The sequence below is a fragment of the Tetrao urogallus genome (genome assembly GCF_951394365.1).
Source record: "Tetrao urogallus genome assembly, chromosome: 6".
Lineage (NCBI taxonomy): Eukaryota > Metazoa > Chordata > Aves > Galliformes > Phasianidae > Tetrao > Tetrao urogallus.
The window spans coordinates 50,913,900-50,935,372 of NC_136819.1; the positions used below are offsets into that span (position 1 = coordinate 50,913,900).

The 21,473-nt window shown below is 39.8% G+C and overlaps 1 protein-coding gene across 1 annotated transcript in view; it reads left to right on the forward strand.

Moving 5' to 3' along the window:
- ASPG (asparaginase) overlaps positions 1-21,206 on the forward strand; it is a gene marked incomplete at both ends in the record, with an annotated part of 47,835 nt that extends 26,629 nt beyond the window's left edge. The window contains 9 exons of the mRNA XM_079536990.1: positions 175-360; positions 3,134-3,247; positions 6,154-6,273; positions 7,337-7,432; positions 8,308-8,471; positions 13,448-13,534; positions 18,998-19,097; positions 19,409-19,468; positions 21,180-21,206. Coding sequence (XP_079393116.1) covers positions 175-360; positions 3,134-3,247; positions 6,154-6,273; positions 7,337-7,432; positions 8,308-8,471; positions 13,448-13,534; positions 18,998-19,097; positions 19,409-19,468; positions 21,180-21,206 — 954 coding nt within the window. The remainder of the gene's footprint in view (positions 1-174; positions 361-3,133; positions 3,248-6,153; positions 6,274-7,336; positions 7,433-8,307; positions 8,472-13,447; positions 13,535-18,997; positions 19,098-19,408; positions 19,469-21,179) is intronic.
- Between the last annotated feature and the right edge of the window lie 267 nt (positions 21,207-21,473).

Sequence of the window (21,473 nt, forward strand, 5' to 3'; positions counted from 1 at the left end):
CTTCAGTCCTTGTTATTGCAGATGAGGAGTACAGAAGGGCATGGGAAGACTTAGGCATGAGAGCCTATAAGACTGTACCAGGAAAAGCCTACTTTTTATAACTGCCATATAAGAAAATCTTAATGTGATGTAAACACAGCCTTCATCTCTCTTTGCTGTCTTGTTTTTAAACAGGTGAAAGCATTTCTCCAGCCTCCAATCGAAGGCATTGTACTTGAAACTTATGGAAGTGGCAATGCCCCAAATAGCAGAGAAGACTTGCTAGAGGAACTTAAGAGAGCAACTGAACGAAAAGTAGTGATTCTAAACTGCACCCAGTGCTTGCGAGGGTCTGTTAAAACAGTCTATGCAACAGGGCAGGTGAGGGTTGTGCAATGATTTCAGATTCTACTTCTGTGTAAAAGACATTTTGCTGATATAAACGTGATATATGCGTCTAGTAGTGCCGATGTATGAAGCCAGATTTGTTACACTGTGAAGATACTGCTCATAATATAACCATGTTAGAAAAATATTAAGCTGTAAGCGTGTAAATATATATTTAAGAACACAGTCCTGTTACTCTTAGCCTGAATGGTCTACATATTCACCTCAAATCCCAAATCACTGACTACTTTCTCCTGTCATGAACAGCACTCCAGGATACCTTACATTAGATTATTAGTGTCTGTTCCCAGGGCATTCCCTGAGCTAGAATCTAGCTTGTGGATCAGATGATCAAATAGAGTAATACTTGATAGGCTTGCGATTACTTAGTCACAATGTAAGAACAGCAGGAAAGCATGCAAATCCAAGCAGTATTCTAAATAATCAGTGTTTATTTGACTGGAAGTGCAACTGCATTCAGCGGGAAGGGGAACAATGTGTAAGGAAGCATATGTCCTGCAGAGTGGAAATCAGTTGTATTTAAGCTGTTGATGCTCTTACTATTCAGGACATTTTCTAGTGAGTTTCTTAATTGTGTGTTAAGATATGACATCACTGAGATTAATAAGAGCTCAAAGTTCTATGAGAGTATGTGATACATATGGTGGTGTGAAGGAAGCTGGTTTAGCTGGCCTTTATAACAGCCAGCCATTATGTATCCAGGAGGCACTACTGTAGGATGATGCACAGCCCTGTTTCAGGCACCTGTTTTAGTTGGTAGTAGTCACCTGTCCAGCAGAGCGTATCCACTGACTACTCTCATCATTGGTCGCTCTTGACATGACTGTAAGGCAAGCCTAGGTCCTCTGAACTGATGTTGAAACCTGCCTATTTTAACATTGGTTTTGGCACAGCTCTAGGTTATATTTGCTTTAAGAATAAAGTCTGTTTTGAGCAGAAAGAAAAGCAATTGTCAGGGGTTTTTATTTTCACCTTTTTGGTATTCTAACTTCATACACTGTGATATGAGCAGTTCTTTGGGTGTTAGTAGAATTTTAGCTAAGTTAAGGGGGAATGTTTTGAAAGTATAAACTTTAGGGGAGATCTCATGCTTTGTAGCAACTATGATAGAATCATTAAGGTTGGAAAAGACCACAGAGATCATATAGTCCCACCATGCCTGCTAACCATGTCCCTCTGTGCCAGGCTTTTTACGTTCTAATCCTGACTGTTGAAAGGTTCTACTCATGTCACTAGCATTTGTCTTACCAAACATGTAGGGCCGTGCAGAAATGTGTTCACTTCTGGTATCCATCTTTTACACTGAACATTTAATACGTTGCTTCAGCACCCATTGATGGAGGCTGTCCTGTTTTTTTGTCATCTTTCGAAATGCTGCTGAGCAAGCCAAATCCTGCAGAATTACTTAATGCTTGCTTTTTTCATTGCCTTTCTTTTTCATGAGAAACTGTTTACTGGAGGAAGTATTGTGGGTGAATGCTGGAAACGAACAATAATACATATATTTTTTTCTTTAAATATAGCCTTTCACAGGTCTTTGCATGTGGCTAGGCTGTTTTTTACTCATGTAGTGTGTAAGCTCAGTCGTTGGTTTTATTTAATGAGCTGAATGCCTGGCTTTTGAACCATCTGCAAAGCAGAAACTTATAATTGAGGAGACATAAGGTATAGGAAGGAAGCTGGGCAATCCCTTCATCCTCCTTCCTAAGCCTACTGAAAAAGCACTAACTGTTATTCAGTTAGCTCTCCAGAGCAGAGAGTATTTTTCTCATCTTCTTTATATTTGTTTTTTTCCATATGACTTTCATGTTGGTCTGGGGCTCTCAGAGATGTTAATATGCTGATCAAGTCTCTGAAATATTAGTTAAGTCACAAGTTCCAAAGATGAAGTTTATACACAAGGCAGTTAAAAGTAGATCAGTGTAAAGAAGCTACTGCAAGATGTTTAGCTGTGAGGCATCATGTAATGGCAAAGCTAATGGCCTATAGTTTATAGAAACCTGAATGTTTGCCCATGTACAATTTACTGATGGGATCAGAAATCTTCTTTATCTCTTATATACTTATGAAGCTTGCTAACCACAGTAAAGATGCTTGAGCTTCTTACTCTGGTTCAGTCGCTGGTGTGCTTTTATTAACTACCAGCAAGATAAGTTTAAAATGTTGGGCCATCTTTTTCAGTTGTTCTCATCACAACTGCGTAGATTACACATTTTAGTTGCATGTTCTAAATCACACAATGCTCGTGCAGCCTGAAAGGATATGAAAGCACTCCTGCTGTGAGCACACTGTAATGCTGGAACTCATCCAAAGATATGCCCCATAAAAGAACGGTAAATATGTCAGAGTAAGAGCAGCCTACTTGGCAGTGTTCACAACACCACTGGGTTAAAATGGAGTAACTGCAGCTTTTTAGTAAAAGTAATCTGACAACTCTGCGGATAGCCGATGCAAAGCAGTGACCTTTCCATCTGAGCACAGTCAGTGACCGTGGCAAGGCTGAATTCTTCAGTGTTGCTGTGTGAAAAGGAACGTAAAGTATAAGCCAGCTTTATTCAGCTGGCTCTAGTATTTGCCCAGTATTTGATAGCTAAGATTACAGAAATTACAGTGGCAGTAGGAGTAAAAGTGTGGAGGCACGGCTGCATGCTGTATTCTGTATTGCTGCACATTCATGTCCGTCTTCTGTACACACAGATATTTCTGCATGCTATGCTAATTGGAGACATTATTTCTTTTCCTTCAGACTCTCGCTGATGTTGGAGTAATTCCTGGGTGTGATATGACACCAGAGGCAGCCTTAACTAAACTGTCATACGCGCTCAGCAAGAGTGAGCTTAGCTGGGAGGAGAAGAGACAGGTAAATATTTCAGTGTGACCTTGAAAGGCTTTAACTTTCTCATCTACTGTGCTAACTTCTGCTCAGCTGTATGCTTTTGAGATTCTCCCTTCCATTTAAAAACAATTGGTTCCAGAGCCATAATGTGAACGTCATGTTGGTTTTTTTCTTATAGAAAATACTCTTAGGCAAAGAAATGTATGTAGATTGGGGAAGAAAAGAATTATCTGCATAAATCAGTTGAAGGCTATGACCAAGCCATAAAAATGCAGTAGTCTGCGTTAGAGATTTCCATACAAAAGAATATGTGTGGAAATTAATAAGGGAGGCAGAATCCTAACTCTCCTGATGTCAGCAAAGATCGTGTCGTTGATATTAGTGGTAAAGCTAATTTTAAAAATGAATGGTATTTACAGCCTCTTCCTTTACAGTACTACTTCTGTGAGCTTTAGGGATGCATTTTATAAATACATCAAAAGTAGAGGATTATTTTAAGAACCAACCATAATGTATTTAAAAATCTTAGCCCCTTTAACATAGCTCTTTCTGTCCATCGTTGTTTAATTATGGCATTTTCCTCTAAATGATAAAGTTCCTGTATACAAGGAACACAGAGCTGTGAATTAGGTGGGGGGAGCAGCAGACTACAGGAATGCATGTGTTTCTGTGCCTGCATGCAGTGAAACCAAAATCATGACACTTTGGGAGATGACATCACAATGAGTCACTCTCTTGTCTTCAGCACTGAGTGCACGTGTATATCTAATGATATTGGTGGTTTGGTTTTTTTTTTTTTAACTAAAATTGAAAGAAATTTGACCTTGATTTCATGCTCAGTAGGAGCTCTGAGACAAGCATGTTAGGGTACCTGTGACCATAAGTGGGTGACTGGAAGTACCATGAACTGTACTTGGAAATACTTTCAGTTTCAGAGCTTTGTGTTGTTTGCTGAAGTCCTTACTCTGAAAAACGAGAGGAGGAGAGGCTGTGGTTTTTTTTCAGTGAGGATGGCAAGAACATACTCTGTGCAACAACATGCTAAACAGGCAGCATGACGTTGCAAGTTGTGGTACTGCATGTGTTTGTGTATATACACTTCAGAAACCCAGGCTCTTTACTGATGCCCCCTTGGTAGACTCACTGACCCCTGGAATACACGTATACTAGCCTCTTTCTTAATGTAGACTTTAATCTTCTTGCACAGAGGATCATTTGACCTGGAACCGGAGAAACTTTCCGGCTGACATCCTGCCTAGGTGTATGGGTTAAAACTTAATTTGAGATCCAGTTTGCCAAGGCAAGATAGCTGAATTATTCAGGTGAGGACTTGGTGATACTACGTTTTAGGTACCACTGGCGCATGGTATTCCTGCATCATCTGTAATGTGTTACATGGTGTTATGAGGTAGTGCTGCCAGCTCCCTTACACGACTTGAAAAATAAATAACTTTTGTAGTTTCTCTGAGTTAAGCAGGACCGGCTTCCTCATTTGTCTCACTGTACAGACTCACAAATAGTTGTGTTGGCACAACTAAGGGAGCAACATGCTACGTTGCCTGGGCAGGAATGAGTGGTAGAGATCAGGAGAAGAAGAAAGCCTGGAAATATGTTGTCTGTGGCAATATCCTCAGCTAAGCATATCCCCAAACAATGGTCTCCCAAGAGACAGAAGCTCTCCTGAAGCTGGAGTGGTTATTTTAGGATTCTCTTTCAACATGAAGAAACAAGGAATGTGCCCCTAGATACATGCAAATGGCTGCACAGCTGGTAGGTCTGAGTTAGGCACACAGGATTTTTGCATTGGATGCCTTTAGCATCGGTGCCAATTGCTAGGGTTACTTGTGCAAAGTAATGATCTCAACCTGTCAAACTCTAAAAGTGTGCCAAAGCAATTGGTATCATCCGAGCGAGTTACATGTACATGGGACTCTTCCAGCAGACAGCTATAGTGTTGTCAGCGCTTGGGAGCTTTTTTTGTAATAAAGGGCATGCCTAGACATAAGTGAACCTGGGGCATTCCTCCTTCCAACATCACATCTGTTTTTGCAAACTTTCACAATCCTGCTTTTTAAAATTCTAATTGAAGCGACTACGTGCTTTGTAGCTGCATCAGCAGCCCAGAGTGAAAGGGTGCCAATATGTAAAATTGTGAATGGCTTCTCTCCTTGTTCTCCAGATTTCATAGAGCCTGCTTTTCACAGCATTTTTGTTTCTTTATTGTCATGTTCCAGCAATTTCTACATGTGATTTGGCTGTCCATTTTTGTTGTCTCTTGTTTTTTCCTGCTTGCATCAGATGCTCTCACACTGCATACTGTTCACACCTGCTTTGTGATTAAGTAATGAGCACTATGACAGAAGCTCTGCATTCAAAACTGGTTCTATGGCCAAAAATGTTAACAAAATCGGGGCTACTGGAGCTGTTTGAAAATCAGTTGGAATAGATGACTTCCACAGGCAGCACTGGGCTTTGTTTTGAGGCCTAAGCACAGTCTGTGTAGGAGTACCGGGTGTTGGCAATGCTGGCAAAAGGCAATATTTCAAAATATTCTGGTCTTCCACCTTGCTCTGCTAATTACTCAATGTCTTTGTGTTTTTAAGTAGGCTGCAGCATACTCCATTAGGGAACTTCTGTCTGCATATTCTAAAAATGGAGGTGTTTTGTTATGTGCTTAGTTTGGTTTTTTGCTTTGGAAGAAAGTTTTATTTGCCTGTCCCTTCCCTTCCCCCCCTCTCTCCCCCCTCCCCCTGCTCTTTTCAAACTTGCAATCTTCATGGGACAGTAACAATTTATTTAATCTTCTGTCTGCGTTCAATCACTTTCCATAATTCCTCCAAACAATTTTCTTAGTTGATCCTAAGGTTATTTTATTAGACTACTATCATATTTTCCTTTGCTAACAAAGGGTTTGATTGCTTGCTTTTCAGATGCTGAGTGAGAATCTAAGAGGAGAAATGACTGTTGTACCCACAGGAGCCAAGATCTCTCTCAGAGATAGCAAGTTTATTCAAGTGATTGCCAGATCTCTAAGTATCAGCTGCAAGGAGGTATATCTTTAAATATTTAAACCCAAACTCATGTAAATCTATAAACTCAGTTAAATGAACCTAGTTTACAGCTGAAAGAAAAATGGAACACTGAAACTTTTAGGTTATTTTTTCAGTACCAAGTGCCCCAGCTAACCAGCTGGGGTGGAGAGAAAGGACACAATGACAAGCAGGGCATTAAAATGGTTTTAATTAAAAACACATTAAATCTGCTGTTTTGTTAGTTGTTTTTTTTTTTTTTCTTTCTTTGTAGCCCCATCTTGACTTTATTTTCTTGGCTGCCTGGCTACAATAACAAGCCTCAGACAGTTGCTGTAATTCAGGGTATCAATGATATGAAAAAGTGCTGTGTGTTTTTGTGGTCAAATGTATTGACAGTTTGGAGCAAGCCAAATAATAAGGGGTATAACAGCTTAATTGTGCATGCAGTCATAGAAGGATGATACTGAGGAAGCGTTACACAAGTATAATTTGTGGTTTTTAATATTAGTCTCAATTGGAAAATCAGAAACTATAGTACTGGTTCTTAGATACAAGCGTTTGCTTTCCTCTTGACATGTTTTGAGGGAAGATGAGATTTTTAATAGCTATACGGATACTGAATTTATTTAGTTCTTTAGTATGAGAAAATGGAGGTTTGGAAGTACAGATTACACAAATATCTGAGGACTCACATGACTAAAGTTGATTCATTCTTGACGAGAATAAATGATAATGATCTCCTCTAACTCCTACCAGCCCTGTTTCTCTTACTGTACTGATGTGTAACTGTGGCAGGGCAGAGATGGTAATTAGTATGTGCACTTTAAATGGTATATATAGATACCAGGTAATTGTAGTGTTGCTAGGGAGGAATATAAATCATGGATGGGAGAGATACAAAATGTAAAGTAAACATGAGACTTCTTTCCTTCCAAGAACAAAATGCTACCATTTTAAAATATCCAGATGACTAATTTGAAAACTTTACATGAAAGCGTAAGGGCAGAATTTTTATGGCTTAGATTTTAATCACATTACAGGTGAGGCTGATATTAAATGTTTGTTTTTATTTGTTTCTCAGGAGTTAGAAGCTGTAAGAGATGCATTAATTCCACCTTTGGCTTGTGCTGCAGCTAAACTGGGTGACATAGACGCACTGAGAGCCATAGCAGAAATGGTAATGTGAAATTCACAGTTTGTGAATAGGTATTCAAGTAGAGCTTGAATATAGGAATATTGTACATGATAGGAGGAAGCTAATGCTCTCTGGGAAGCAACGATATAGGCCTTAAAATCAAGGTGCTTTGACTAATAGAACTAGTTTCTAGGCACTTCAGACTTTGCCTTCAAAACTGGTGTGTTCTTTCCTCTATCTGGTTCTCAGCTGCTTTCATTTTCTTTTGAACTGCAAAAATACTGCAAAAGGTAGATTAATATGCAAGTTCTTATCTGCTAACTTTGGAACGCTTTAAAATGATTTGTGCTGCCTTCTTTCATTTAACTCTCTTTATGCATATTCATAGTATCCAGCTTTTGGATGTAAATCTGTCGTGATTTAAAAAAAAAAAAAAAAAAAAAAGAACTTGGAAATTATATTTAAGTGAAATGCAGTGCAGTGTTAAATCAGGATTTTGGCTCTCCCCATAGCTCTAGCTTGGATTATACTTGAAAAAAGAAATACCTATTACCCTGTATCATTTTCTACACCTCTTTCTTTTAATTTTCCTTGTTCTAACTCTAGTCTAGAGGCTTTGATAATGGGTCTAGAAAAAGGATAAATGTATCTTGAAAATAACAATAAACATAGACAAAATTAGGAGACTGTAGGCACAAAGCTGCTGTGTGATGTAGAGCAGCAAAAAGCCTTTCTGAGGGGGCTGGAATGAGAAAAGGAGAGTGAAATAAATACCTGTACTGGTGCTAGAAATATCACTATGAGATAAACTTGTAAGCTTAATATTTTGGCGGTACAGCTTGTCGTGGTTTGCTGTACCAACAATTCAATGTGCAGCCACTGCCTTTTTAGCATGTGAAAGACCTGTCCTTTCGTAGGGTGGAAACCTAAGCTGTGAAGACTATGATGGCCGAACTCCACTTCATATTGCAGCTTCTGAAGGGCATTTACCATTAGTTGAGTATTTGTTAACATCTGGTGCAACTGTTTACGCTAGAGACAGATACGGATCTACCCCACTGATGAATGCGATCAAGTTCAGGTAACAATTTCTATACCACTTTGTGTTAAGCTTATAAACATTACATCAATTTGAATGTTAAAGTCCATCCCTATTTTTTTGGCCTTGTGTTGTCTCAGCGATCATGCGTAAATGACAGCAGTAAAAATAACACAAAACAGCTTTGTTTCAAAGGATGTGACTAGCCTAAATTAAAACTATTTTTGAAATAACAGAAAATTAAAGCAAAAAACTTTGTACGCATGTAGAATTTTAGCATAAGGTGACTTATTGCTGCCTTCTTGCCAAGGCTTTGTCCATAATTTCAGGTCTCCACTTTCTGCTATGAGACTTCTTTATAAAACAGAGCCAAACTCATTTTGACTGTCAGAAGTGTGAACGCAGGACCCTGGGCAGTTTGTTTTCTTTCTGCCCTCCCCTTTCTCATCAAGACCAGACTGTTTCAATTGGCACAAAATGTACTGGTAGGTTGTCATGTTTTAGTCTTTCCTTTTCACCTATGCTTGCTTGAGTCTCTTGCTGGGTGACTTTTTTGTTATATATATTTTTTTCTCTCTTCCACCCACTCGTAATAATATGAGATGTCTGTGTGGCTCTGCCTGCTTTGTGGATTTCCTCTTCCTGTTGTTCTGAATGTCAGTAGTTCTTGAATGATAGTCATGGACAAGTGATGTACTGGTCTTTTCCATGTTGCATGCTCTTAAGGGACGGCCGTGACATAGTGTGTAAAAGTTATCAGTTAGGAGACGTTTAATTTTAAAATAGTTGTTTTTTATAGCCTGGGGATTCATAGAGCCACTGGTCTTCCAACGTGTTAGAAGCTGCATGCCCTAATCTCTTGTTTCTTTGATCCACTTTCAGCTCCTTATCTCATATTCAGTCTGTATGATGGCAGGAGAGAAGCTATTTTACATAAAGGAGCTTGGAGTGGTAGAACTGTAATGGTCTTCATGGGTGTCTGTCCCCAGATATTCCTACAGCTTTCTCACATTGACAAGTTCACCAGGTCTTTCAGGCTGGAGACTGCTCCCTGGCAGGTCTAACAGCCATGTTTTTGCATTGGCTACAGAAGTAACTTTTTTGCCTGTCTCAACCACCAGATGCAAGAAAACTCAACAGGCCACGTTAACTTGAGATATTAAGTCCTGTTTGGCCCCACTGTGCTACTGCCATACCTGCTGCATGATCCCCTATGGACTCATAAGTTGTTGCTTTGTCTTATGAATATATGAGCTCTTCAGTGGCAAACCCTTGAAGTCTTAAAGCAAAAACAAGCCCAACAGCAAATCAAACAAATAACCTCATAGCTGAATAGAAGTGGCTCTAGTCCAATGTGAGAAAATGCTAAAACGTTAGATACCATTAGATGTTCCTGCAAATCAGGCACCTACTTTTTTTTTTACCGCACCCAACTACCGCCTGAGGAATTTCACATGAGCTTGTTGTTTGGATTCTTTAGCATTGCCACTCCTATATTAAGACTCCTGCTATGACTCTTAAGCTCTTTAAAACTGCACGCACATTTTGATACTGGGAACTGTAAAAGGAAACTGAACCATAACCATTTTCAGTTTCTCTTTTTGTTTCAACTGCTGTAATGAGAGGAAGAGTTGACTTGGAAGTAATTTCATAATTTTGTGTTTATGATCTCCTGTGTACTCACACTGCGTTTCGCTCTGATAAGCCTGCAAGAAGATGGGCAAAGATCAGACAGCTTTATGTGTGTGTAATTAGATACCCACTAAAGAGATTTGAGCTACAGAAATATTTAAATTCTGTTTATTAAATGGTTGCGTGCTGAAAGTGAAGATTATCCTGATGCAATGTACTGTGTGCAGAAAGGGAAGGGGGAAAACCAGCTTTAATGAGCAGTCAGTGCTTTATAATGTTTCATATTGTAACTTTCTCAATTTTACTGAATATTGCATCAGCTTAATCCCATTTTCTGAGAATTAATATTTGCTTAATTGGAATATAATTGCAGTACAGAATCCGCTCATCTTAAAAGCAGCTTTCCTTCAGTTTTCTATGTCACATTGTTCAGCAGCTTGCCTTTTAGCCTAGCATGTAAATCGTGTAATGATGACTGATTTTCCTTTTCCATTTCATAACGTGTAAAGATGACCAGGAGTTATGTCTCTTCTTAAAAGCATCTTAACATAGTACTGACGCTTATAGATCAGCAATTTGATCTATATCAATGGTAGTCTCTTAAGTTTGTTTGTTGTTGTTTTGGGTTTTTTTTACTCTACGTGACTATTTCTGTAGATGGTAAAATGTGGAGTCCAGTTCTAGATGAGAAATAAAGTACTGCATTTCCGCTTTTTCATTTGTAACTGCAATTTACATGTAGTCTCATTCACTTTATGCATGAAGTTAAACAGACCACTGTTAATTTAGGCCAGTTGCTTGACATATCAAAATTAGTAGCGTTCCTTTAACTTCTTAGAGTACCCTCCAGGGATAATTCATTTTCAAAACAATAGAATAATATTTTCTTAATAACAGAAACTTTTCTAAGCAGGAAAATGTCTTGAATAAAAACTGTATATTTTATGTAGTAAAAGCACTTCCATTTACTTATAGCACAGTGGTAAGAGGTTGAAAACAGGGAGTTTCTGGTGTGCTGCTGTGAGAACATCAGATTAGAGGCAGTAAAATTTCCTCCCACGTAAATAAAAATTTAAATACTTGATATTTTGCAAGGTTCCATTTACATTACTTCAGGAAATGGAAGGCAGAGCGAGAATTTAAACACTGAAGTTTAGAAAAGTATTCTGAAGTTTGTCCTTACAATCCTAGAGCATAAAATTCCCACTGATACTCTGCAGAAAACTGAAGAAGTGAAACTAAGCTCATCCTGCCATAACCATTGCAGTTGCTAGGGAAGCAAGCATTAAAAAGAATGAAGCCTGTCAAGTTTGGATATACATTACACCTGCATTTCTTTAAAGAGAGTTGGTGGAAGGTGTATACCCTAGGGCCCCAACCTTGCAAACTCTTACATGTGTGTTTGTTTCACATGTGTGATTCATGCCTTTTGAAGTCGATTCCCTTCTGTAAGTGTCTGCCAAGTCAAAGCCTAGGATGATACGTACTGTGCAGCTTCGTGGTGGCTGCAAAGTCAGAGCCAGAAGTTCTGGTGTCTTTATCTGGATCTTAAATTTTGAGCATGGGAATGGATATTTGAAGATATTTGAAGTCATTAAAATACTAGTTTACTTTTTTATTATTGTTATTATTATATATGTTTTTTTAATCTTCAATGTTATCATTAGTAATAGAATCAGAGCAGGGGAGACACTAGAAACACTTCTGGTCTGTTATATTTTCCATTGGAGAGCAAATAAATGTCAGTGGCAGTATCAAAAAGCTAATTTCAGTAACATGAAATAGCACTGTTTGTATGGGCTGTGTCTGAGCCAGAGCCATGGTTAGGTAATAGAGGGAGCTAAGGAAAGGCAGACAGGAGCAGCTCGCAGGCACCGCACGTGCTCATGGTTTTGCTTATTAGATGAAGCTGGACTGGACAAGCAGCTCTGCGCTGCAGGTTAACATGGAGACATTGGTCTTTTTCTCTAAACTTATACTTTAATTATCCAGCAGTTGCACTGCTCTTGGTTGTGTGCTGTCATGTTAGAAAGGGAGTCGCATTTGAACCATTGCCAGGAATTTTATTGCTCATGACATCAGTTAAACCACTGGTCCTTCTGAGGCTTTAGCAAAGCCATAGAAGAGCAGAAACAACGTCTAAAGACAGATACCTCTCTTGTGCATGAGACATATCAGCAAATGCACTGCCAGCCTCTTGAAGTCTGAATAACGCTCTTGTGGGTAAATGTAAGAAGTGATAGGGCTGGATAGGGCTTAAGTTTTCTGAGAATATAGATGCCATTTGAACGCAAATAGGAACAAGCTGCTGCACAGCTTAGCCCCGCATAGTTCTCGCATTGAGTGATGGGAATGTGAGTGGTGGTCAATGCTTTCTTGCTCTTCATAGTCACAGTATCAAATATAACACTTTTCAGCTAATTACTGGTCTAAGAATTCATAAATGTAGAATTCATTCTCCTCTGCAGGCTGACAAATAGGATGCAGTGATATTATTTACTTTCTCAAGGGGATGCTTGTGGGTGACAAGCTGTGTTATAAGGGACCTTCCTGAGAAAATATTTCAGATAAACAACTTGTGGTGCTTGCTGTTACAGCAATGCTTTGCCTGCCATGAAACAAATATATATATATATTGAAATTAAGTACATTTTGAAAAAATACATCTGATAGGGCACATAACTCATGTTTGGAAAAGCAAAATGATTCCCACATTGCCACTACAGTGTTTAGTTTTTAATTTATAAAGATAGACCTTACATGGAATATGTAAGATTACATAGACTTAATCTGGATAATGTTAAAGTAACTTCTCATTCAAGATGCAGTTTCTTGAAGAGAAGCATTGGAATTAAGTAAGCAGTTTAGTCCAGTTCTAAAATGGGAAGGCCTGTGGCTACCTCCAAGAAAATGCAAGTGATGTAGCACAAATAAGTGAACTTACTTGTTATTTTGAATTAATACAGATGAGTTTAGGCAGTGGCTTGAGAAACTTCAAGTATTTTCTTCAACACTCTAATTCTCTAAGTATGGTCTAGTAATTTATTTGAAAGAGGAAATAGGAAATCTGATCTGCTGATGCCATCTCGCCCTTTCTGGAGAAAACAGTATGCTTTTAGGTTTGTGACCTAGATTATTTGTTTGGCAGAGGAGCACAGTCACCTCCCTTTGGAACCAAGTTCCAAACCTTCCGTTAGGTCACTCGTGAAAATGTATTTTGTGATTTTTTTTAATCTGTCATGTTATTTTCTACCCAGGACAGTATCTTAGAGGCTGGCCTTGTCCATGGCTTGGCAGAGTTTCTGTGGAAAAGGGAAGGAAATTTGTTTCAGAAATTTCTCAAAATCTGTGATTGTTTCTTTTTCTTTTCTGTTTCTTTCTTAAAGGCACATACAGGTGATCAATTTATTACGAGAAACAGGAGCGCATCTTTCAAGCCATGATTTGGAGAACACTGGAACGATACTTTGCAGGTAAATGTGATTTTAGGGAAGGTGGGGCCCTAAAATTGAGATGGAAGGGAAGGATTTTCCAGAGGAGACGCTCAGAATGGAGAACAGCTTTCAAGGAAGTTATTCCCTGTGTCCCTGGCACATGACATGTGACTCCTCCTGTGCGAAACTAATAATGAAGAAACAAGAGAGTGATGAAATTTATTATCAACTCTGTACTGCAACACCAATAAGTCAAGAGGGCTCCAAAGTAAAGAAATATTGTGAGGATAAGTGACCGAGAAGACAGCACACAGTTTTTTGCAAGCAATTTCAGTCTCAAACAGTGAGAAGGAAATAGATTTTTGAATAGCATCTCTATTTGAAAACAAAGTTGCACATAGTGCATAGTTCTTATTAAAATAAAATCCTCTTGTTTCTTGATGGGAGTGGCTTTAACAAGTGTCTTTCTCAAAATATGTAAGTCAAATGCATTTCAAATGCATTTCACTCCAAAACAGCAAGTGCTCACCACCTCTGTATTTAATTTTAAGCGAATATAATCTTCTATTACAGCAGTACAGTTGCAGGTTTTACATACAGTTGCTGTTAATATATCTATGTGCTTTAATGCTAAGGGTACATATTTCAAAAAGAAATAGATACCAGATTTTGCGTTTTCCCTTCAAGGTTTTGAGTTCAAAATTGTGAGGAGGCTTTTATTAATTTCCTATCATTATTGGTTGTTTTTACTTCATTTCTTCTTCTCCTCTGAAATACAAACAACAACAAAAACATCCCTCAATACAAGCCTCTGTATCAGGGCAGGGCAAGTCTCAATTTGAGGACTGCGCATCGTCCTCAAATCTGTAAGGTCTGGGTAAGTATGCATTATTGTAGGGACCGAACCCTGTTCTTTAAATAATTCCAGAATGAACAAATACAAGCTGAAGGTTTTGAGTTGTTGTAATTTACTCAGGGAAGACTGGATAATAGGAGTTTTACCACTGATATGTGCTTCACAGGGCATTGCAGGTGATAGCACAGAAGTGAGCCCTTCCTTTGCATTGTATCCATCCATCAAGACGAGAGGAGTGGCTTAGAGAATTCCTCTGCAAATAAGTTGGCCCCTTGCTTAGTGCTGCACCACGTGCAGAACCTGTTTGGCTGCCTGACATGAGTGGGGCGTCCACAAAGAGAACAAGGGGCCTGTAAACAGAAAATGCTTCTGACACAGTGTGTCGCAGCATTTCAGGGATCGTGGCACATACTGCATCTGTATGGCATGATTTCTTGTTCAAAACTAATATTTTGCTTTGAGGTTTGGAGATATTTTATTAATGGTGGTAAGGTAAATATAAAAACAGCATTTTCACATGGCTGAGCTGCTGATAGAACAGGCTGTTTGTAACATCTTCCCTTCACCTGATCTGAACTATTTTCCTATTTTCTCTTCTATCCTTATATAATGTACCTTAAGGTGCAGTTTGTACCATTCTGAATTTGTCCCCATGTCAGTATGTCATTGGATTTCATTGGAACAGGTTGCTCAGAGAAGTTGTGGATGCCCCATTCCTGGAGGCATTCAAAGCCAGGCTGGATGTGGCTCTGGGCAGCCTGGTCTGGTGGTTGGTGACCCTGCACATAGCAGGGGGGTTGAAACTAGATGATCTTTGTGGTCCTGTTCTACCCAGGCCATTCTATGATTTTGTGTCTGCTTCTTGGATTTGAGTACAACAAAGCTGCTTGCTATCTGATACTCTCTGGGTTACTGCCCTTAACCAGCTCATCTTTTTTCTCCATACAGTTCTCTGTTACTAGAAGCACGTTTTTGCCTTTACTACTTACCTATCATCAAACAAACTGACTTTCCCGTAAAGCCACAAACACTGAATTTTCTGCCCTGCCTCCTCAATTTCCTTATGTTCAGACTCATAATTTTGGGAAGGAGATAAAAATAAATGTGCTCTGTTGGCTCTGGTGATATTTGAGAGGGAAAGGAGTACCCACCAGAGCTGGGACTTGGACAGTGTACATAAGAACTCATGTATGAAGTGGAGATGCACATGGATGCAGCCAAAGTGATCTTGTTAAATCTTTCATGGTTTCATCATTTACTTTATTTTGAGGAAGTGAGAGGTGTTAATCTGCTCTTTAGAATCACTCTGTTGATGCTGGGAATCTGGTCCATAGCTTTGTTTTGAAATGCAAAACAGATCTCAGTGTTAGCATCCTGTCTATTAAAAATGGCAGAATCTCTTCTCTTACTGCAATAGCATTGGCATCTTTGCAGAAACAGGCCATGATCAGACATATTGGGGCATGCAGCCATACTCTCTGAAGGCTTGTCATGCTCTACAATTGATGAACAGTTGCTTTTTGGTTTTGTTTTAGATAGGAAAGAAGTCTGTATAGAACTGAGACATTGTTCAAGACTGTACTTGACAAAATTAAGTAGAAGCAATAAAACCAAACCAAACTTTCCTATGTCATTTTTTTTTTGAGATTACATAAAATTATATACAATGGAAGTGCAAAAAACCTGTGAAATAAGATGCTCCTAGTTTTACATAAATTTTGAGGGTTAGTTCTGAGAGAGAAGAAATAAATGTGTCTGTGTACAAACTGGGGCCAAGCTTACAATGCCTCCTGTCTTACAAAAAGTCTGCTGCAGCTATGAGAGATGTGGAAATACTGGATGAGAATAGCACTCCCAGATATGCTCAGGATGGGACAACCCATGCTTTGTACTTTAATTTTTTTTTTTCTTTAAAAAATAAATAAATGTTGATGATGCATCCGAAAACAGAAGGTCTTTCCTGATTGTTTTATATAAGCACTGAAATAGGAAATCACCAGAAGAGCAGAGCTTTGTGTTCCTTGGAAAGATGAAATCCTGTTACTGTAGGTGGCAGGAGGGAACCCGAAGTGTCATTTAGCTGCTCACATTCCTTCCCAGGTCTAGAACCGCACTGGCTCTTGTCCTTCTCAGCCCTCTGAAACCCAAGCAGCTTTTTGGTGTAATTTGCCCAACAGCTGTAACTGTTTGCTTGATACTGGTGTGACGGGGAGGCAGAAAATGAGGCAGCATAATTGGATTATCACTGTTTCTAGTATTTTAGCTCTCCTGTCATCATCATAACTACATTGGCAATGCTGAAACTGCAAAATAGTGCATAATCATATCATTTCTTCCAAAAATGATATGACATTGTAGCGCATCATCTCTGTGATTTTTCTGCTGCACACAGTGTGTATATATATATGTATATATATATATATGTTTGACTCTATGAAGTACACTTACAGTATGAAGGAAATGCAGATGCGTTTGGCTTGGCTGTGGAGATCTGAAGTTAGAGAAAATGCTTCATGGTGTTCTTGATTATAATCAACTTAATGAATGGCCAGTATCTTCTGTTCAGAGCTGTATCTGAATTCTGTAGCAAGCTCCATTGTATTTTGTTCTCTGGTCACAGTCCTCAGAATACATATTTAACTTGATCGGTAAATGGCTGCTGCAAAATTGAAGATACTTCTGTGTATTTGGATTGTGCTAATATCACAGAAAGAGACCACTTCATGCTGTTGACCTGTGGTACTGTGAGTTGAACTGCTCTTTCTGAAAAGGTGCTAATTAGGTATTTAGTTTCTAAGTGCAGTTTGCTGCTTACAGTGATGAAGCTGAATTGCCCGGTGTTTGTAATAGCTCTGAATGTTCTTGACTTTGTCCAGAGTGGTTTCCACTTTGCAGTGACATTCTGAGGCCAAGTGTTTGAGTGTAGCCCACTTGCTCAGCTTTTGGTTTGTTCATTCCTTCATTCTGGGACCTCTCAGTGTCAACAGCAAGTCTTTACGAACAGTAATTACTGTGTTCTGAAGTGACTGCTAAGCAACTTCTCTGATTTGCTAACACTTCTTTACTAAAGTTTACTTTTTTCTACAGTTTCCTTGAGGGCTTCCCACTGAGTTTCCTGTTAGACTGCCTTTGCTTCCTCTATTTCATCTGTTTTCTGAGAGGCCCTTTTTGTAACAGCAATTGTAATTAATGGCTTACTGGTCTTTTCTTCCTGACGTCAGACCCCACTGCCACATCCCTGTCTCCCTGAGTCCCAGCTGTGGGCCTCAGCCCTGCCCTGGGGCTGGCAGGGTTGCAAGAGGAATATGGAGATCCTCTTCACTCTCTTTTCCTGCACAACTTCTGGGACTGCTGTGAATGAAAGCTTCTCTCTGCCTTTCTCCTCAGGCTGCTGCAATTAGAGGCTTCCACTCCCCTGAAAACATTTTTTCAGGTACTTAAGAGATTTAATCAACATCAGGGGTGATTTCGGTCTAGCAGAGAACTGAAATTTTCAGACTTGCTTTTAGGCTTTCTTCCATAAGCTTACCTGACCGGCTGCCCCTTGCATCTTCCTGCACACCCTGCTCTCCATTGGTCTGCCCAGGCATTCATCATTCCGGAGCCCATCACTGCCGTTCCTCTACAGCAAGCAGCATTTCAGGCAGCGAATGTTGAACTTAATAGTACTGGGGGTTTCCCCCTCATAATGAGCTACAGCTTCACCTGATGGTTATCAGGGAGCTGTGCTCAGACAGTCCCAGCATGCAGCAAGGAGCTGCTCTCCGTTCTGTGGCCTGGTGTGTTTTTATCCTTAGAAATGCGGAGGCAGCCCTCCCAGCTTAGCCTGCAGAGTTGATAGGGACAGGCATGCTCTGTGCACGTGCAGGCTGTGAGCCCTTCAGAAGAAACAAGTTAAAAAGGAACCTTAGGAACTACAGGTGAGACCCCCAGAAGATGTGCAAAGAAACATTCTAGCATACGTTGCTCAGAAAACGTTAATTCACTAATTTCTATAAGATTAATGTTGAGCTTTACTATTGCTTGTTATGCATGGCAGATAAAGTATCTTCAACAGCCTTTTTCTCTTTCCTTTCCTTTTTTTTTTTTTTTTTTATGCTACCTATTTAAATCTTACAAATTACCTGAACTCAAAAAAATCATAGCTGGCTGTCCAAAGGATAACACGTAAATGTGCTGTTTTAACTTCTGGTAGTGTGCAAACTTAAGAAGGGTTTTTCTCAGTGGCTTCAAACGGGGCAGACTGATTACAAACACATCTGTTCCCTCACTTATTCAACTGCACCTTGATGCAGCCATTGCCCTCCCCCCAACTCACTTCATGAGATAAATACCGTGTTGTGAAATATGAAACTGAATGACTTTTTTTTCCCCCTTGGTCATAGTCACACCCACTGTGTGAAACCAGCCTGTTGTAAGTACTTATAGCACAGCCTTATTAATTTAAGGAACTGATTCATCAAGCTGTGTTGCTTGCTCAGCTATTCAAAGCTGTTGTAATAGTGTTCCTTTCCTTACCTCTCTGTCCTGCAGCCATATTGAACCTGTTCTGGTTCAGCATTTGCTTGTGGAGCTCATAGGCAGCACACAGGAGCACAGTGAAATACACTGAAAGAACCAACACAGAAAAAACTTGTTTTTTCCAGCCTTGCAGCTAAAGGTGATGTGGATGGGCTGTACGCCTGGTACCTGGCTGGTGCAGACCTGGAGCAAACTGGTTATGATGGCAAGAATGCCCTACAAGTAGTAAGTGTGCACATGGCCATACTGCATGCAGTGCTCTAACTCTGTGGGTGCTGTCAGGTAATACGAGTTTGGGAAAAGTAAATGCTGCTCTGGAGCTATAAACTGGGTTGCTGTATGTTGTGAACTCAAGTCTGGTGCTGTCCTCAAGTAATAGATTGTTGGAGCCAGAACTTTCTCATCTATCTCAGAGGAATTAAAATTTAAATTGGATTTTAATTATATTGTGGTAATATATTCTTACTTCCCACAAGAAAGTATTTGCATGTCCTGGTGCACAGGATGGCAGGATTTATTCATGTTTCTACTCACAGGCAAAGGCTACAGGGCATAAGGAGGTTCTTGACTTCCTCAGACAGAAGCAACAAAAGAAGGTAAGACTCATATTTCAGGGGCCTGGTTTCTGAAATACATGGGTCAGTATATGCTTATATGAAGGAGGACTTTGTATTTAAGCCTTATCTCTCAGTTGAGCGCTGGGCTCAGCTGCTATCCCTGCCTTGGTCTATAGAATGGAACTAATGCTTATTCTTCTTTTGGCCTGAAACAATAAGTGTTTTTTTACAGTGTGGCTCAGAATTTGGTTGGGTACCTGAATGCTATTACAGTAAATCTGTTGAGGGCAGCAGTATCTCATCTCCTGGCCTTCCACACACAGTAAATTGTTCCTCTGTCTTGTCTGCTTTAGAGAGGAAGTTCCTTCCCTTGGTCACCCTGCCAGGCCTGTTTTGCAGGGTGCTGTGCCCACAGTGTGGGAGCATGCCCTTCTCCAGCACAGCCACGGTGTGATCACAGCCTCCCACTCAGGAAACACTGCTTGGTACTGCAGCATTTGCAGATGTGCTCTCCATCTGGCTTTTTCACAGAGCACCTTTCACTAGCCCATCTTAGCATTACAGAACATCCGGAGTTGGAAGGGGCACACGAGGTTCATCAGGTGCAACTCCTGGCTCCACACAGGGCCGTGAAAAACCAAACCGTGTTTGAGAGTGTTGTCAAAACACTCCCTGAACTCTGGAAGATTTGGGGTAATAAAGTCAAGCACTGCAGAAAAATAGGCAGATTCTCAATAGGCAGAAGGTAGCTACACAGCAGGGTGTGGAAGCTCCCTTTCTGCACATTGCTCTCCCACCCAGAGCACAGGACTGGGCAGTGCCGTGGCATCTCTGATTTGTGTATATGGCTTCATGGCTGTCTCTGACTCCCGGCATGAATCTCTTTTGTGCTGCTAATGCACGAGGTGTGTTCTCCTGGCGGAACGCTTGTGAGAAGGGTGTGAGTCCCATGTTCAAAGCATCAGATCTGACAAGTCTCTCTGCAGTGAACTTGTCTGGGCGTTTGACCATCCTCAGTGCTGTGCTGTAACTGGAGACATTTAAAACTTGCCTTTTATTTCTCTGAACTCCTTTCTGATGCAGTATGTTGTGGATTTAGATATCTCTTCTCCAATATATTGGCAAGTCTAATACCAATTTAATTACTGGGAGGAGATGATGTCCTTTATTTAATCAAAAGAACATGAAATTTAGTTAAAGGTTTGGTTGCAGTCATAGCTACCTTGCTTCTTCCGTGTCCCATTTGATCAATGTGAGTGAATTCATGTATATAGGTGGGTAATTGCATTTAAAAAATAGTTGTGGTCCAAATGAGAACATGAGACAGAATCAGGCTTTTTTTTTTTTCCATTCCTGTAAGTTTGGAGGTTTTATTTCTTTTAAGCTGTTGAAGTAGGATTAGATGCAGTCACAGTCTCAAGCTTTTGAATGGAAGCTTTCCAGTGCCAGAATGAAAATGTTAAAAATGCCTTCACAATCTGCGTGGTGTTGCAAAGTTATTTCCATTTGCAGTGAAATTTGTCTGCAAAGGTCACTTTTAGTTTGCAAATAGGGAATTAATGTGTTAAATCTTCAGCTCCTAGTTGGATATCTCAGCTCCTTTGGTCTGAGCCATCAGTAGTGCAGGCGATCTCAAGGAAGTCATCAGTGATGCATGAGAACTTGCTTGACAGGCTGCATGGTAATCTATTCCCAAGAAGGTTTTGGATACTGCCAACTGTTAAACATCCATTTTTCTCTTCATCCATAGGCTGTAGAAGATAGTCACTCCTCTTAGAAATACCAGCTCTGAAGTATTAGAGGTGTTCAGTGATTATGAGGAGAAAAAAGGAAAGAAACAACAGAAGCTGCACACGGAGCATGCAGGAAAACTAAAACTGACTTAGAAATATTCTTTACTTAGGAACATGTTCAGCTCTCACTGATTTTCTAAAAACAATATGCTGCTTTATGGTTTAATCACTTTTTTTTAAAAGGAAAGTTTTGTGAACAAGTGAGGCTGGAATGTATTGTCCTTACTGCACAAGTTCTGCTGTTAAGGAGA